This window comes from Aotus nancymaae, unplaced genomic scaffold (assembly GCF_030222135.1).
Source record: "Aotus nancymaae isolate 86718 unplaced genomic scaffold, 86718_ANA_hifiasm-v0.15.2.pri h1tg000124l, whole genome shotgun sequence".
NCBI classification, from domain to species: Eukaryota; Metazoa; Chordata; class Mammalia; order Primates; family Aotidae; genus Aotus; species Aotus nancymaae.
The window spans coordinates 1,807,367-1,821,000 of NW_026988539.1; the positions used below are offsets into that span (position 1 = coordinate 1,807,367).

Genomic DNA, 13,634 nt, shown 5'->3' on the forward strand with positions numbered 1-13,634 from the left:
TCTCCTCAGACCGTCGCCTGAGATGCTCAGACCCTCTCCTCAGACCCTCAGACCCTCTCCTCAGACCGTCTCCTCAGACCCTCTCCTCAGGCCCTCAGACCCACTCCATGGACCCTCTCCTCAGACCGTCTCCTCAGACGCTCTCCTCAGACCCTCAAACCCTCCCCTCAGACTCGCCTCTCAGACCCTCTCCTCAGACTCTCCTCAGACCCTCCGACTCTCTCCTCATACTTTCCTCTGACCCTCTCCTAACACCCTCTCCTCAGACCGTCGCCTGAGATGCTCAGACCCTCTCCTCAGACCCTCAGACCCTCTCCTCAGACCGTCTCCTCAGACCCTCTCCTCAGGCCCTCAGACCCACTCCATGGACCCTCTCCTCAGACCGTCTCCTCAGACGCTCTCCTCAGACCCTCAAACCCTCCCCTCAGAGTCTCCTCAGACCCTCCGACTCTCTCCTCATACTTTCCTCAGACCGTCTCCTCCGACCCTCTCCTCAGACCGTCTCCTCAGAGCCTCTCCTCAGACCCTCAGACCCTCTCCTCAGACCCTCTCCTCAGACCCTCAGACCCTCTCCTCAGACCCTCAGACCCTCTCCTCAGACCCTCAGACCCTCTCCTCAGACCCTCTCCTCAGACCCTCAGACCCTCTCCTCAGACCCTCAGACCCTCTCCTCAGACCCTCTCCTCAGACCCTCAGACCCTCTCCTCAGACCCTCAGACCCTCTCCTCAGACCCTCAGACCCTCTCCTCAGACCCTCTCCTCAGACCCTCAGACCCTCGCCTCAGACTGTCTCCTCAGACTCTCTCCTCACACCCTCTCCTCAGACCCACTTTTTTTTTTTAATTGAGATGGCATTTGGCTCTGTCGCCCAGGCTGGAGTGCGGTGGTGTGACCTGGACTCACCGCAACCTCCCCCTCCCGGGTTCCATCCATTGTCCTGCCTGAGCCCCCGAGTAGCTGGGATTAGAGGCGTCCACCACACCCTGCTAATTCGCTTTTTGTATTTTTAGTGGAAACAGGTTTCTCCATGTTGATTAGGCTGATTCCAAACTCCTGACCTCGGGTGATCCACCTGCTCGGCCTCCGGCAGTGCCGGGATGACGGGCTTGAGCAGCCACGCCCGGCTGATGGATTCCATTCTGAGAAGTGCTGAAGCCCGCGCCAGGTGCCAGCCCTCAGGCTGCTGCCCTCACGTCACTGCCGGTGATTTTACTATCAAGTCGGGTGCTCACTCTGCAGCCCCTCCCTCTCAGGCTGGGCACCTTGGCAGCTAAATGAGCAATTCAGCCCTTCCTCACTTTCAGGCACCGGCGCCCAGGGTCTGCGTTTAATCCTGCTGTGTTTTGTGACTCTGGACTGGAAACTGCACCTGCCTCTGCCTCAGTTTCCCCATCTGTCACCCGAGAATGATGAGAGCCACTGCAGCTGACAGAGGTTAAATTTTTTAATACAAATAAGAATCCTGGGCAACACAGCAAAACCCTATCTTTTATTTTTTATTTATTTATTTTTTATTTATTTAAAGACGGGGTTTCACCATGTTGGTCAGGCTGGTCTTGAACTCCCGACCTCGGGTGATCCACCCGCCTTGGCCTCCAAAGTGCTTGGATTACAGGTGTGAGCCACTGCGCCCGGCCTGCAAAACCCCATCTTTACAAAAAATAAAAATTAGGCCGGGCACGATGGCTCACACCTGAAATCCCAGCACTTTGGCAGGCTGAGGCAGGTGGATCACCTCAGGTTGGGAGTTTGAGACCAGCCTGACCAACGTGGAGAAATTCGGTCTCTACTAAAAATGCAAAATTAGCCAGGAGTGGTGGCGTGTGCCTGTAGTCTCAGCTACTTACTGGGGAGGCTGAGGCAGGAGATTCACTTGAACCCAGGAGGCACAGGTTGCAGTGAGCCGAGATCGTGCCATTGCACTCTAGCCTGGGCGAGAGAGCAAGACTCCGCCTCACAAATAAATAAATATAAACTAGCCGGGTGTGGTGACCTGTAGCTCTTATCCCAGCTCCTTGGGAGGCTGGGATGGGAAGACCCCTTGAGCGTGGAGTTTGGGGCTGCAGTGAGCTGTGATTGCACCACTGTACTCCAGCCTGGGAGACAGAGACCCTGTTTCACCAGACACCCCCCAGACACAGAATAACCAGAGCGTAATAAACCCGGCGTCCACCCACAGATGAAAGGGTCAGCACAGCATGGTCCCTCCACGCACAGGCACAGGACCCAGCCATGAGCAGGAGCGAGGCTCGGACCCAACCACAGCGCGGATGCACCTTGAGGACGTCACGCTCAGTAAGAGACGCCAGACACAGAAGGTCACGCAGCATGAGGTCCGCTTTATCCGAAATGTCCAGGACAGACCCATCCACAGAGACAGGCAGGAAATTCATGGGTGTGGGGGCCAGGGAGGGGATGGAGAGCAGTGACGGCTCCTGGGCACAGGGCTGCTTTTTGGAGTAGTGGGAATGTTCTGGAATTAGAGGTGGTGGTTGCACAACTGTGTTCGTGTGTTAAATGTCACAGATTTTTTAATTTTCATTTATTTATTTTTTAAGACGGGTTTTCTCCATGATGGCCAGGCTGGTCTTGAACTCCTGACCTCAGGTGATCCATCCACCTCGGCCTCCCAAAGTGCTAGGATTACAGGCGTGAGCCACCGCACCTGGCCGGATTTATTTATTTATTTATTTTGAGATAGAGTCTCGCTCTGTCACCAGGCTGGAGTGCAATGGTGCGATCTCGGCTCACTGCGACCTCCACCTCCCTGGTTCAAGCGATCCTCCCGCCTCAGCCTCCCGAGTAGCTGGGATTACAGGCGCCTCCCACCATGCCGGCTAATTTTTGTATTTTCAGTAGCGATAGGTTTCACCATGTTGGCCAGGCTGGTCTTGATCTCTTGACCTTGTGATCCGCCCGCCTCGGCCTCCCAAAGTGCTGGGATTATAGGCATGAGCCGCCACGCCCAGCCTGAATTTTTTTTTTAATAGAGAGGGGTCTTGCTATGCTGCCCAGGCGGGTCTGGAACTCCTAGGCTCCAGCGACCTCCCCCGCCACCTGGCCGCCACTGAATTAAGTGGTTGAATTGTGTGGTGTGTGTGAAGGACATCTCAATAAAGCTGTTAACCAAAAAAAGAAAAGAAAGTTAAGAAAGACGCGTGCACACACGCAGCTGGGTGGAGCCCCCGCGAGGGCTGCCCAGGGCACTGCCCCAGCCTGTTTGTACCTGCGCTTCCCCATCAGGATCTGTTTCCACGAAAGGCCAATGCAGCCGGGTCCTGACCTGAGCATCCCCACATGGACCGCGGGCTCCATCTGGGTCCTCCAGGCTCCCCGTGCATCCTGGGGGGAAGCCGTGTGCCAAGGCACAGAGGCCGTCGGGGAAGGCACAGGCCAGGGCAACCAGAGTGCTGGGAGGGGGTAGCAGGGAGGGCTCCGTGGAACGTTCCTGGGGCTCTGCAGGGGTTGGCCGGGGGGCCAGGGTAGTGGGGGGCCCCTTCCTGTGCCAACTGTGGGTGTTGCAACTGGTAACGGCTTCATGGATCGCAGGTGGGGCTGCCCAGGGCCGAGAGGAGACCCAGGGGAGACCAGGCCTGTGTCCCTGTCTCTCTCTCCACCCTCTCTATCTCCCTCTCTGTCTCTGTCTCTCTGTCTCACTCTGTCTCTGTCCCCCTATCTTTCTCTGTCTCTTTGTCTCTGTGTCTCCTTGTGTCTGTCTCTTCATCTCTGTCTCCCATTTTTTTTTTTTTTTTTTGAGATGGAGTTTCTCTCTTGTCACCCAGGCTGGAGTGCAATGGCGGGATCTCGGCTCACCCCAACCTCCACCTCCCAGGTTCAAGTGATTCTCCTGCCTCAGCCTCCTGAGTAGCTGGGATTACAGGTACACACCACCACGCCCGGCTAATTTTGTATTTTTAGTAGAGACGGGATTTCTCCATGTTGGTCAGGCTGGTCTCACACTCCTGACTTCAGGTGATCCGCCCACCTTGGCCTCCCAAAGTGCTGGGATTGCAGGCATGAGCCACCGCGCCCAGCCTCTGTCACCCTTTTTTTTTTTTTTAATTTTTAAAGAAGGGGTTTCACCATGTTGGTCAGGCTGGTCTTGAACTCCCGACCTCAGGTGATCCGCCCGCCTTGGCCTCCAAAGTGCTTGGATTACAGGCATGAGCCACCGCGCCCAGCCTCTGTCTTCCTTTTTTAATCTATCTCTCTCGTCTCTCCAGCTCTGTCTCTGTCTCTGTTCTGTGTCTCCATCTGTCTCCGTCCCTCCATCTCTCTTGGTCTCTCTTTTTCCACTCCTCTCCTTTCTTTTTCTATGTTTTGAGACAGAGGTTCACTCTGTCTCACCCAGGCTGGAGTGCAGTGGTGTAATCTTGGCTCACTGCAACCTCCGCCTCCTGGGTTCAAGCAGTTCTCCTGCCTCAGCCTCTTGAGTAGCTGGGACTACAGGCACACACCACCACGCCATGCTAATTTTTGTACTTTTAGTAGAGATGGGGTTTCACCATGTTGGCCAGGCTGGTCTTGAACTCCTGACCTGAAGTCATCCACCCGCCTCGGCCTCCCAAAGTGCTGGGATTACAGGTGTGAGCCACCACACCCAGCCTCCTTTCCTTTCCTCTTTAGAAAAGGAAAACCTTCTCCCTGAGTGAAGGGAAGATGCTGGTTTGCCCGTGGGGCTCAGCCTCACAGCGGGTGTGTTTTGTGCGTGTTGTGTGTTTTTTGTGTTTGTTTTTGTTTTGGGTGTGTTGTATGTGTTTTTGTGTGTTGTGTGTGTTGTATATGTGTTTTGGGTGCATTGTGTATGTGTTTTATGTGTTTTTTGTGTGTGTTTTACATATTTTGTGTGTTGTGTGTTTTGGGCGTTGTGTGTGTGTTTTGGGTCATTGTGTATGTGTTTTATGTGTTTTGTGTGTGTTCTGTGTTTTGTAAATGTTTTGTGTGTTCTGTATGTGTTTTGTGTGTTGTGCTGTGTGTGTTGTGTGTTCTGTGTTTTGTGTGTTGTGTGTTTTGGGAGTGTTTTGTGTGTATTGTATGTGTGTTGTGTTTTGTGTGTGTGTTTTGTGTGTTTACGTGTTTTGTGTGTTGTGTGTTTTGGGGGTGTCTTCTGTGTTTTGTATGTGTGGTGTTTTGTGTGTGTTGTGTGTGCTGTGTGAGTGTTGTGTGTTGTGTTTTATGGTTTTTTGTGTGTGTTGTGTGTTGTGTGTTTTGGGTGTTGTGTGTTTTGGGAGTTTTTTTGTGTGTTGTATGTGTGTTGTGTGTGCTATGTGCGTGCTATGTGTGTTTTATGTGTTTTGTGTTTTTTGTGTATTTTGTGTGTTGTCTGTGTTTTGGGTGTGTCTTGTGTGTTTTTATGTGTGGTGTGTGTTTTGTGTGTGTTGTATGTGTGTGTTGTGTGAGTGTTGTGTTTTATGTGTTTTGTGTGTGTCGTGTTTTTTGTGTGTTGTGTGTGTTTTGGGTGTGTCTTGTGTTTTGTATGTGTGGTGTGTGTTTTGTGTGTGTGTTGTGCTTGTGTTTTATGTGTTTTGTGTTTTTTGTGTGTTGTGTGTGTGTTGTATGTGTGTTGTGTTGTGTGTGTGTTGCATGAGTGTTGTGTTGTGTGAGTGTTGTGTGTGTTGTGCCTACTGTTGACCTTCCCATGTGCACGAGGCCCTGACACCCGACTGCCTTCCACACCCCCCAGGCCCATCCACCCACCTGCCCCCTGATGCCCCCCTCTCACGGGATTTCTAAGCCAAACGCAGATGTTTCACAATCTGTACTGAGAATTCCCAAAACTTAAAAACTTCCCCAAGACACCAGCGAGTGGGGCCGGGCTGCCACTGGACCGCGAGCCCGCCTGGGTCTGCCAGGAGGCTGCGGGGACAGGGCCTGGACGGGGTTTCGGGGTGGGAGGTGGTCCGCAGGTGAGACCCTGTCCCACGTCCCTGAAATTCACGGCCTGGAGAGGGTCGGGCCACCCACAGTGACCCACAGCCTTGCACTGAGGGCCCTCGAGCCGGGCTGACCCCTGCCAGGTGGACCTGAGACCAGACCCTCGGGCCCAGAATGTGGGAGCTGCAGGGGCTGAAGGAAGGTGGGCAGAAACCGCCCCAGGGAGGACAGGGATCCCGCCCAGCGGGGGGCCTCATGACCGGACGTGGCCCCGAGCTGGGGGCATCAGAAGCGCTTGAACCTCAATCGTACCTTGGGCCTGTTTCCCCATCTGGACAATGATCAGGCAGTGGCTTTGCCTCTCCAATCTCAGGCAGGGCCCCCACTAGCTGGGTTCCTGAGCCACTGGCACGCCTCCCTAGGCCTCAGTTTCCCCCTCTGTAAACAGGACCTGTTATGACCCTGCAGTTCCATTCCAGGGCAGATTCACAAAAGAAAAGCAGGATTTCCAACAAAAGCCTGCACGTGAATGCCCACAGATGTGAGACTCACAGAAGCCGAAAGCGGAGAGGCTCAGACGTCCGCCCACAGGCGTGTGGATCGGCACAGCGCGACCCTCCACGCACCGGAACACGACTCACCGCGAGAAGGAGCGAAGCTCTGACCCAGGACTCGGCGCGGATGCACCGTGAGGATGTCACGCTCAGTGAGAGACGCTGGGCACAGAAGACCTCACGGTACATGATCTCATTTCTACGAAATGTCCAGGACAGGCTGATCCACGAGGCAGAGAGGGCATGTGGGGGTGCCGGGGGTGTGTGTGTGGAGAAGAGGCAGGGAGTGACGGCTGATGGGACGGGGATTCCTCTGGGGGTGCTGGAATATTCCAGAATTCAATAGAGTTGATGACCACACAACATTGTGAGTGTACTGAAGACCATTGAATTGCACACTTTATTTTTATTTTTTGGAGACAGAGTCTTACTCTATCCCACAGGCTGGAGTGCGGTGATGCAATTTTGGCTCATTGCAAACTCCGCCTCCCAGGTTCAAGTGATTCTCCTGTCTCAGCGTCCTGAATAGCTGGGATTACAGGTGCCTACCATCATGCGTGGCTAATTTTTGTATTCTTAGTAGAGACGGGGTTTCGCCACATTGGCCAGGCTGGTCTCGAACTCCTGACCTCGGGTGATGTGCCCCCCCCTTGGCCTCCCAAAGCGCTGGGATCACAGGTGTGAGCCACCGTGCCCGGCCTCTCCTGTTTCCTGATGTGGCCCACGGAAGCTGTGTGATATGTTCTCCAGCAGAATGAGAGGTGGACAGGGGGACTAGAACCTCACAGATTCGGGTTCAAAGCCTGCGTTCGCTGTGCAACCACAGGGCAGCCACCCAACCTCTCTGAACCTTGGCCTCCCCCCAGCACCCCGCTGTCACGTGGAGATAACACCAAGGGCTTCGAGGGAATCCGAGAACATCTGCAAAGGACTGGGGTAGGTGTCCCTAAGGCCGGTGAAGGCGCTACTCACACCTCCCCACAGCCCAGCCTGATGAAGCAGAAACCAGGAGCAGAGGAGGGAACAGCTTCTTTATTACAGCCAGGGCCACGCGGGCCGGAGCAGGGGCAGGGGTGGGACCACGGGACGGGGATGCAGCACGCAGGAGGCGTAGAGGGCAGAGCTGGGCTCCGTGGGAGGTCACAGGCTCCCCCTAGGCTGGCCCAGGTGTAGGGGCGTTGAGAACACCATCAATCCATTCTCGGAAGAGCGCCACTGGGGTGAAGAAGTCGGGGCCCCGGCCACAGGGCCCCGTGGAGAAGGAGGCCACACCGTGTCCCAGGCCGTTGCAGATGAGGGGAGTGCCCCCGTCTCCCTGGGCAGGCGGCAGCTGTGTCAGGGCGTCCCTGGGCCCGGCTCCCCCGTCACCCAGAACTGCAGAGCCCTCCTGCTGCCCCTGGAACCCACAAGTCCCGATCCAGCCCCAGGCCCTTTGCACGGGCTGTTCTCTCTCTGCACACATTCCCGTCTGCCCTGGTTCACTCCTAACGGAATTTTGGATCAGTTGCTTTCAGGAGCTTCCTGGCACTTGCAGGCTGGGCCAGGTGCCCCTCCCCTGGCAATCACAATGGCTGAGTCCCCCACTGACCCGCTCTACCTGCCTGCTGGGCCCCCAACCCACATCACAGACTCAGCTCGCCGACGGTGTTTAATAGCTACTGTTTCTCCGTCAGGTGTGGTAGCTCACGCCTGTAATCCCAACACTTTGGGAAGTGGAGGTGGGTAGATCACAAGTTCAGGAGTTTGAGACCAGCCTGGCCAAGATGGTGAAACCCCATCTCTACTAAAACAAATACAAAAGTTAGCCAGGCACGTGGGTGGGCGCCTGTAATCCCGGCAACTCGGGAGGGTGAAACAGGAGAATTGCTTGAACCCAGGAGGTGGAGGTTGCAGTGAGCCGAGATCGTGCCGCTGCACTCCAGCCTGCCTGAGCAAGAAGAGCAAAACTCCATCTCAAAAAAAAAAATGGATACTATTTCTCATGCTGTTAAAATGCTCCATCCTGGGGACCCCCTGCCATGCCGCCCTCAGCTGAACTTGCTTTCTCCTGCCACGGGGAGCTCATTACCTTTCAAGACCCCTCCTCCCGCCACGGGGAGCGCGTACCTGGCAGATGCCGCCCCGGCGGGTGAGCACACCGGTGCACACGTTGTTGGGGCGACACTGGTCCTCAGGGGTCACAGTCACATTGATGACCCTGAGAAAACGGGAGAGACGGCCCCCGCTGCGCTGCGTCCCCCAGCCGGCCACCTGGCATCTGGTGCCAGCTTCCACCGCGGCGTTCTGCGGAGGCAGCGGCAGTACTGCCACGCTGCTGGTGAGGTTGGCCTCGCGGTCCAGCTGGGGAAGGAAACAGAGTCAGGGGAGGGTTGGCCCCGGGAGCTGGAGCCTCACGGAGCCCCCTGGGAGCAGAAGTGTCAGCAGCGTGAATTGTGGTCTGTAAGTGGTTTGCCTTTGGTTCTCAGCAGGGCTGGGCATGGTGGCTGGTGCCTATAATCCCAGCACTTTGGGAGGCCAATGTGGGAGGGTCATTTGAGGCCAGGAGTTCGAAACCAGCCTGGCCAACAAGGTGACACCTCGTCTCTACTAAAAATCCAAAAAAAAATTATCCCAGCTACTTAAAAGGCTGAGGCAGGAGAATCGCTGGAACCTGGGAGGCGGAGGCTGCAGTGAGCCAAGACCCTGCCACTGCACTCCAGCCTGGATGACAGAGCGAGACTCTGTCTCCAAAACCAAAACAATATTCTGGCAGGACATTAACCTGCTCTAGGACCCTGGCTAAGTTGCTTTGCCTCTCTGAGTCTCCAGTTCCTCCTCCATAGAAAAATAATAATAAACAATGCAGGTGAGGTGGCTCTGGCCTGTCATCCCAGCACTTTGGGAGGCCAAAGTAAGAGGATCATTTGAGTTCAGGGGTTTGAGACCAGCCTGGCCAACATAGCAAGACCCCTCCGTCTCTATTTAAAAATTTAAAAAAATGGCCAGGTGCAGTGGCTCACGCCTGTAATCTCAGCACTTTGGGAGACCGAGGCAGGTGGATCATTTGAGGTTAGGAGTTCGAAACCAGCCCAGTCCACATGGTGAAACCCCATCTCTACTAAAAATATTAAAAAATTAGCTGAGTGTGGTGATGGGCACCTGTAATCTCAGCTACTTGGGAGGCTGAGGCAGGAGAATTGCTTGAACCCGGGAGGTGGAGGTTGCGGTGAGCCAAGATCGTGCCACTGCACTCCAGCCTGGGCGACAGAGCACGACTCCATCTCAAAGAAAAAAGCAAAAACTGAAAACTGTTCACTTGATTCTATCACAACGAAAGCATTTGAAAATGATTTCAGCATCCACCAACAGGAGGCTCAGTACACAAACTGTGGTCCATCTCTATGTTTTACTATATATTTTTAAAAGTTTTCTTGAGACAGGTCTGGCTCTGTTGCCCAGGCTGGAGTGCAGCGGCACGATCTCAGCTCACTGCAGCCTCAACCTCCAGGGTTCAAACGATTCTCCTGCCTTAGCCTCCTGAGTAGCTGGGACCACAGGCGCCTGCCACCATGCCTGGCTAATTTCTTTTCTTTTTTTTTTTAGATACTGAATTTGGCCATATTGCTCAGGCTAATTACAAGGTCCTGTCTTCAAGTGATCCTCCCAACGGGGTTTCAGCATGATGGCCAGGCTGATCTTGAACTCCTGACCTCAAGCTATCCTCCCGCCTCAGGCTCCTGAAGCACTGGGACCACAGGTGCGTGCCGCTGCGCCCGGTAATTTTTGTATTTTTTTGTAGAGACAGCGTTTGGACGTGTTTTCCAGGCTGGTGCCGGCCTCCCGAGGCGCTGGGAGCACAGGCGTGAGCCCCTGCCCGTTCCTCTCACCTGCAGCAGCAGCAGGTCATTCAGGTTCTGCTGGGGGTTGTAGCCATTCTCGCTGATGCTGCTGATGGAGAAGGTCTGCCGGGACCTCCTCTCCCGCCGCCTCAGGTCATAGGCGCCCAGCACCACGGTGCCAATCCCAGGGTTCCTAAGGGCAGCGGAGGAAAGGGCAGAGGGAGGAGACCAGGCTGGGGCCTGGGCACAAAGCTGGCTTGCAAATTAGGGGGGATCCCAGCCTGCAAACTGTGTTCCTTCACCCTGAAAACTCCCCTCCTTTGACAGAAGCAGAGCCGAGACCCTCCAAGGCCCCCTCCCCATCCAGAGCCCTTTCCCTTCTCTGGGCCTCCTCCATCTGAGCCCTTCCCTTCTCTGGGCCTCCTCCATCTGAGCCCTTCCCTTCTCTGGGCCTCCTCCATCTGAGCCCTTCCCTTCTCTGGGCCTCCTCCATCTGAGCCTCTTCCCTTCTCTGGGCCTCCTCCATCTGAGCCCTTCCCTTCTCTGGGCCTCCTCCATCTGAGCCCTTCCCTTCTCTGGGCCTCCTCCATCTGAGCCTCTTCCCTTCTCTGGGCCTCCTCCATCTGAGCCTCTTCCCTTCTCTGGGCCTCCTCCATCTGAGCCCCTTCCTTTCTCTGGGCCTCCTCCATCTGAGCCCTTCCCTTCTCTGGGCCTCCTCCATCTGAGCCCTTCCCTTCTCTGGGCCTCCTCCATCTAGCCCTTCCCTTCTCTGGGCCTCCTCCATCTGAGCCTCTTCCCTTCTCTGGGCCTCCTCCATCTGAGCCCTTCCCTTCTCTGGGCCTCCTCCATCTGAGCCCTTCCCTTCTCTGGGCCTCTTCCATCTGAGCCCTTCCCTTCTCTGGGCCTCCTCCATCTGAGCCCTTCCCTTCTCTGGGCCTCCTCCATCTGAGCCCTTCCCTTCTCTGGGCCTCCTCCATCTGAGCCCTTCCCTTCTCTGGGCCTCTTCCATCTGAGCCCTTCCCTTCTCTGGGCCTCCTCCATCTGAGCCCTTCCCTTCTCTGGGCCTCCTCCATCTGAGCCCTTCCCTTCTCTGGGCCTCCTCCATCTGAGCCCTTCCCTTCTCTGGGCCTCCTCCATCTGAGCCTCTTCCCTTCTCTGGGCCTCCTCCATCTGAGCCCTTCCCTTCTCTGGGCCTCCTCCATCTGAGCCCTTCCCTTCTCTGGGCCTCCTCCATCTGAGCCCTTCCCTTCTCTGGGCCTCCTCCATCTGAGCCCTTCCCTTCTCTGGGCCTCCTCCATCTGAGCCCTTCCCTTCTCTGGGCCTCCTCCATCTGAGCCCTTCCCTTCTCTGGGCCTCCTCCATCTGAGCCTCTTCCCTTCTCTGGGCCTCCTCCATCTGAGCCCTTCCCTTCTCTGGGCCTCCTCCATCTGAGCCCCTTCCTTTCTCTGGGCCTCCTCCATCTGAGCTTCTTCCCTTCTCTGGGCCTCCTCCATCTGAACCCTTCCCTTCTCTGGGCCTCCTCCATCTGAGCCCTTCCCTTCTCTGGGCCTCCTCCATCTGAGCCCTTCCCTTCTCTGGGCCTCCTCCATCTGAGCCCTTCCCTTCTCTGGGCCTCCTCCATCTGAGCCCTTCCCTTCTCTGGGCCTCCTCCATCTGAGCCCTTCCCTTCTCTGGGCCTCCTCCATCTGAGCCCTTCCCTTCTCTGGGCCTCCTCCATCTGAGCCTCTTCCCTTCTCTGGGCCTCCTCCATCTGAGCCCTTCCCTTCTCTGGGCCTCCTCCATCTGAGCCCTTCCCTTCTCTGGGCCTCCTCCATCTGAGCCCTTCCCTTCTCTGGGCCTCCTCCATCTGAGCCCTTCCCTTCTCTGGGCCTCCTCCATCTGAGCCCTTCCCTTCTCTGGGCCTCCTCCATCTGAGCCTCTTCCCTTCTCTGGGCCTCCTCCATCTGAGCCCTTCCCTTCTCTGGGCCTCCTCCAACTAAGCCCCCCAATATTGTTCCTTGGGTCCTGCCTCAACTCACTCCCCATGTCCCTCTCCAAGCCCCCTCTGTTCCCTGAGCCCCCCCTTTTGCAACCCCCTCCCCTCCTCAACTACCAAGCACCCCCTCTGAATCCCCTAAGCACCCCCAAGCTGCTTCTCTGAGCCCAGTGCACCCCAGGCCCCGTTCCCGGGCCCCCCTCACTGGCTTTGGAAGCAGCTGGCTGCAGTCATCACGAAGCGGGGATGGACCAGGGCGCCCCCGCAGAAGTGCCTCCCCTGATTCTGAATGGAGGCCAGAAACGGGAACTGGCGGGGCCTCGCCTTCCGGCCTCCCACGATGTCTGCGAGGGGCCTGGAACCTGGGTGGGGGAAGGCAGCTCTGAGACCTCAGGAGCCCACACGGTGGCCGGGAGGGCACGTGAAGCTCCATGGGGCTGCGGGGGGACCCACCCTCACCCGTCGCCCCACTCCCTAAGAGGACAGGCGGCCCCGAGTCCCGCACACCCTCCGCCTGCAAGCCTCTCCCGGGACTGTCCGACTGGGCTGGCTGTGTGACCCAGGCCAAGCCCTTGCCTCCTCTGTGCCTTGAGTCTGGCTCTGCTCTGGCAGATGGGCCCCCAGCACAGACAAGGGACGGCCCGGCACAGACAGGCACTCACCGGCCCTCGAGGACGCCAGCAGAGCAGCCAGCAGGACCAGGACGGTCAGCGGGGTCATGGCGAGGAAGCTCTGTGGCTAAGTTGGCGGCCGCCCTTATACACGGGCCTTGGCGGTTGGCGGTGTCCACACCCAGGCCCAGGGACAGCCTCACTCGGTGGGAACACGGGAAATTGCTCAAGGCCTCTGCTGCAAACTGCTCCCAGGGCCTGCCTGGGCTCCCCCCTCATCCCGCGCTGACCTCAGTTTCCCCCTCTAGAAGCCGGCAGCACCCCCAGGGGCAGGTGGGGGTGATAGGAACCAGTGAATCCTGTGGCCCAGCACACAGTGGGCATGCAGCCAGCACCCAGCAAACACCAGCGACATTGCCAGCTCAGAGCGCTGGTCTCCCCATCCCAAGCTCCTGGGGCTCCATCACTCCCCGCTGGGCCTGAAGCCAGGGGGGCTCAGGGCAGTGGAGCTGGCAGGCCTGCGTGGAGGCCTGTGGGTCTGTGTGGGTGACTATTATTTTACTTTTTCAATAGCTTTATTGAGATATCATTGACAGGCTGGACGTGGTGGCTCATGCCTGTAATCCCAGCACTTTGGGAGGCTGGGGCGGGCAGATCACCAGGGGTCGGGAGTCGGAGACCAGCCTGGCCAACATGGTGAAACCCCATCTCTACTAAAAATACAAAAATTAGCCAGGCGTGGTAGGGCACACCTGTAATTCCAGCTACTCAGGAGGCTGAGGCCAGAGAACCCCTTGTACCC

General features: G+C 56.7%; 1 protein-coding gene across 1 annotated transcript; it reads right to left on the bottom strand.

The window, feature by feature from the left end:
• Nucleotides 1-7,440: 7,440 nt before the first annotated feature.
• On the bottom strand, nt 7,441-13,041 carry AZU1 (azurocidin 1). The gene is made up of 5 exons (XM_012436323.3): nt 12,884-13,041; nt 12,427-12,583; nt 10,295-10,439; nt 8,535-8,768; nt 7,441-7,743 (listed from the first exon to the last, which is right to left on the bottom strand). Exons 1-5 carry the CDS (start codon nt 12,939-12,941, stop codon nt 7,582-7,584), a joined length of 756 nt encoding a protein of 251 aa, XP_012291746.3. The 5' UTR covers nt 12,942-13,041; the 3' UTR covers nt 7,441-7,581.
• Between the last annotated feature and the right edge of the window lie 593 nt (nt 13,042-13,634).

What these genes read in the sequence shown, in the direction of transcription:
- AZU1 (XM_012436323.3), bottom strand. Translation starts at nt 12,941, where the DNA reads ATGACCCCGCTGACCGTCCTGGTCCTGCTGGCTGCTCTGCTGGCGTCC. An exon ending in GCCAGCTGCTTCCAAAGCCA is followed by an intron (nt 10,440 to 12,426) that starts GTGAGGGGGGCC and finishes CGCTGCCCTTAG; the next exon opens with GAACCCTGGGATTGGCACCG. An exon ending in GCCGGGGCGGCATCTGCCAG is followed by an intron (nt 7,744 to 8,534) that starts GTACGCGCTCCC and finishes CCGCCTGCCCAG; the next exon opens with GGAGACGGGGGCACTCCCCT.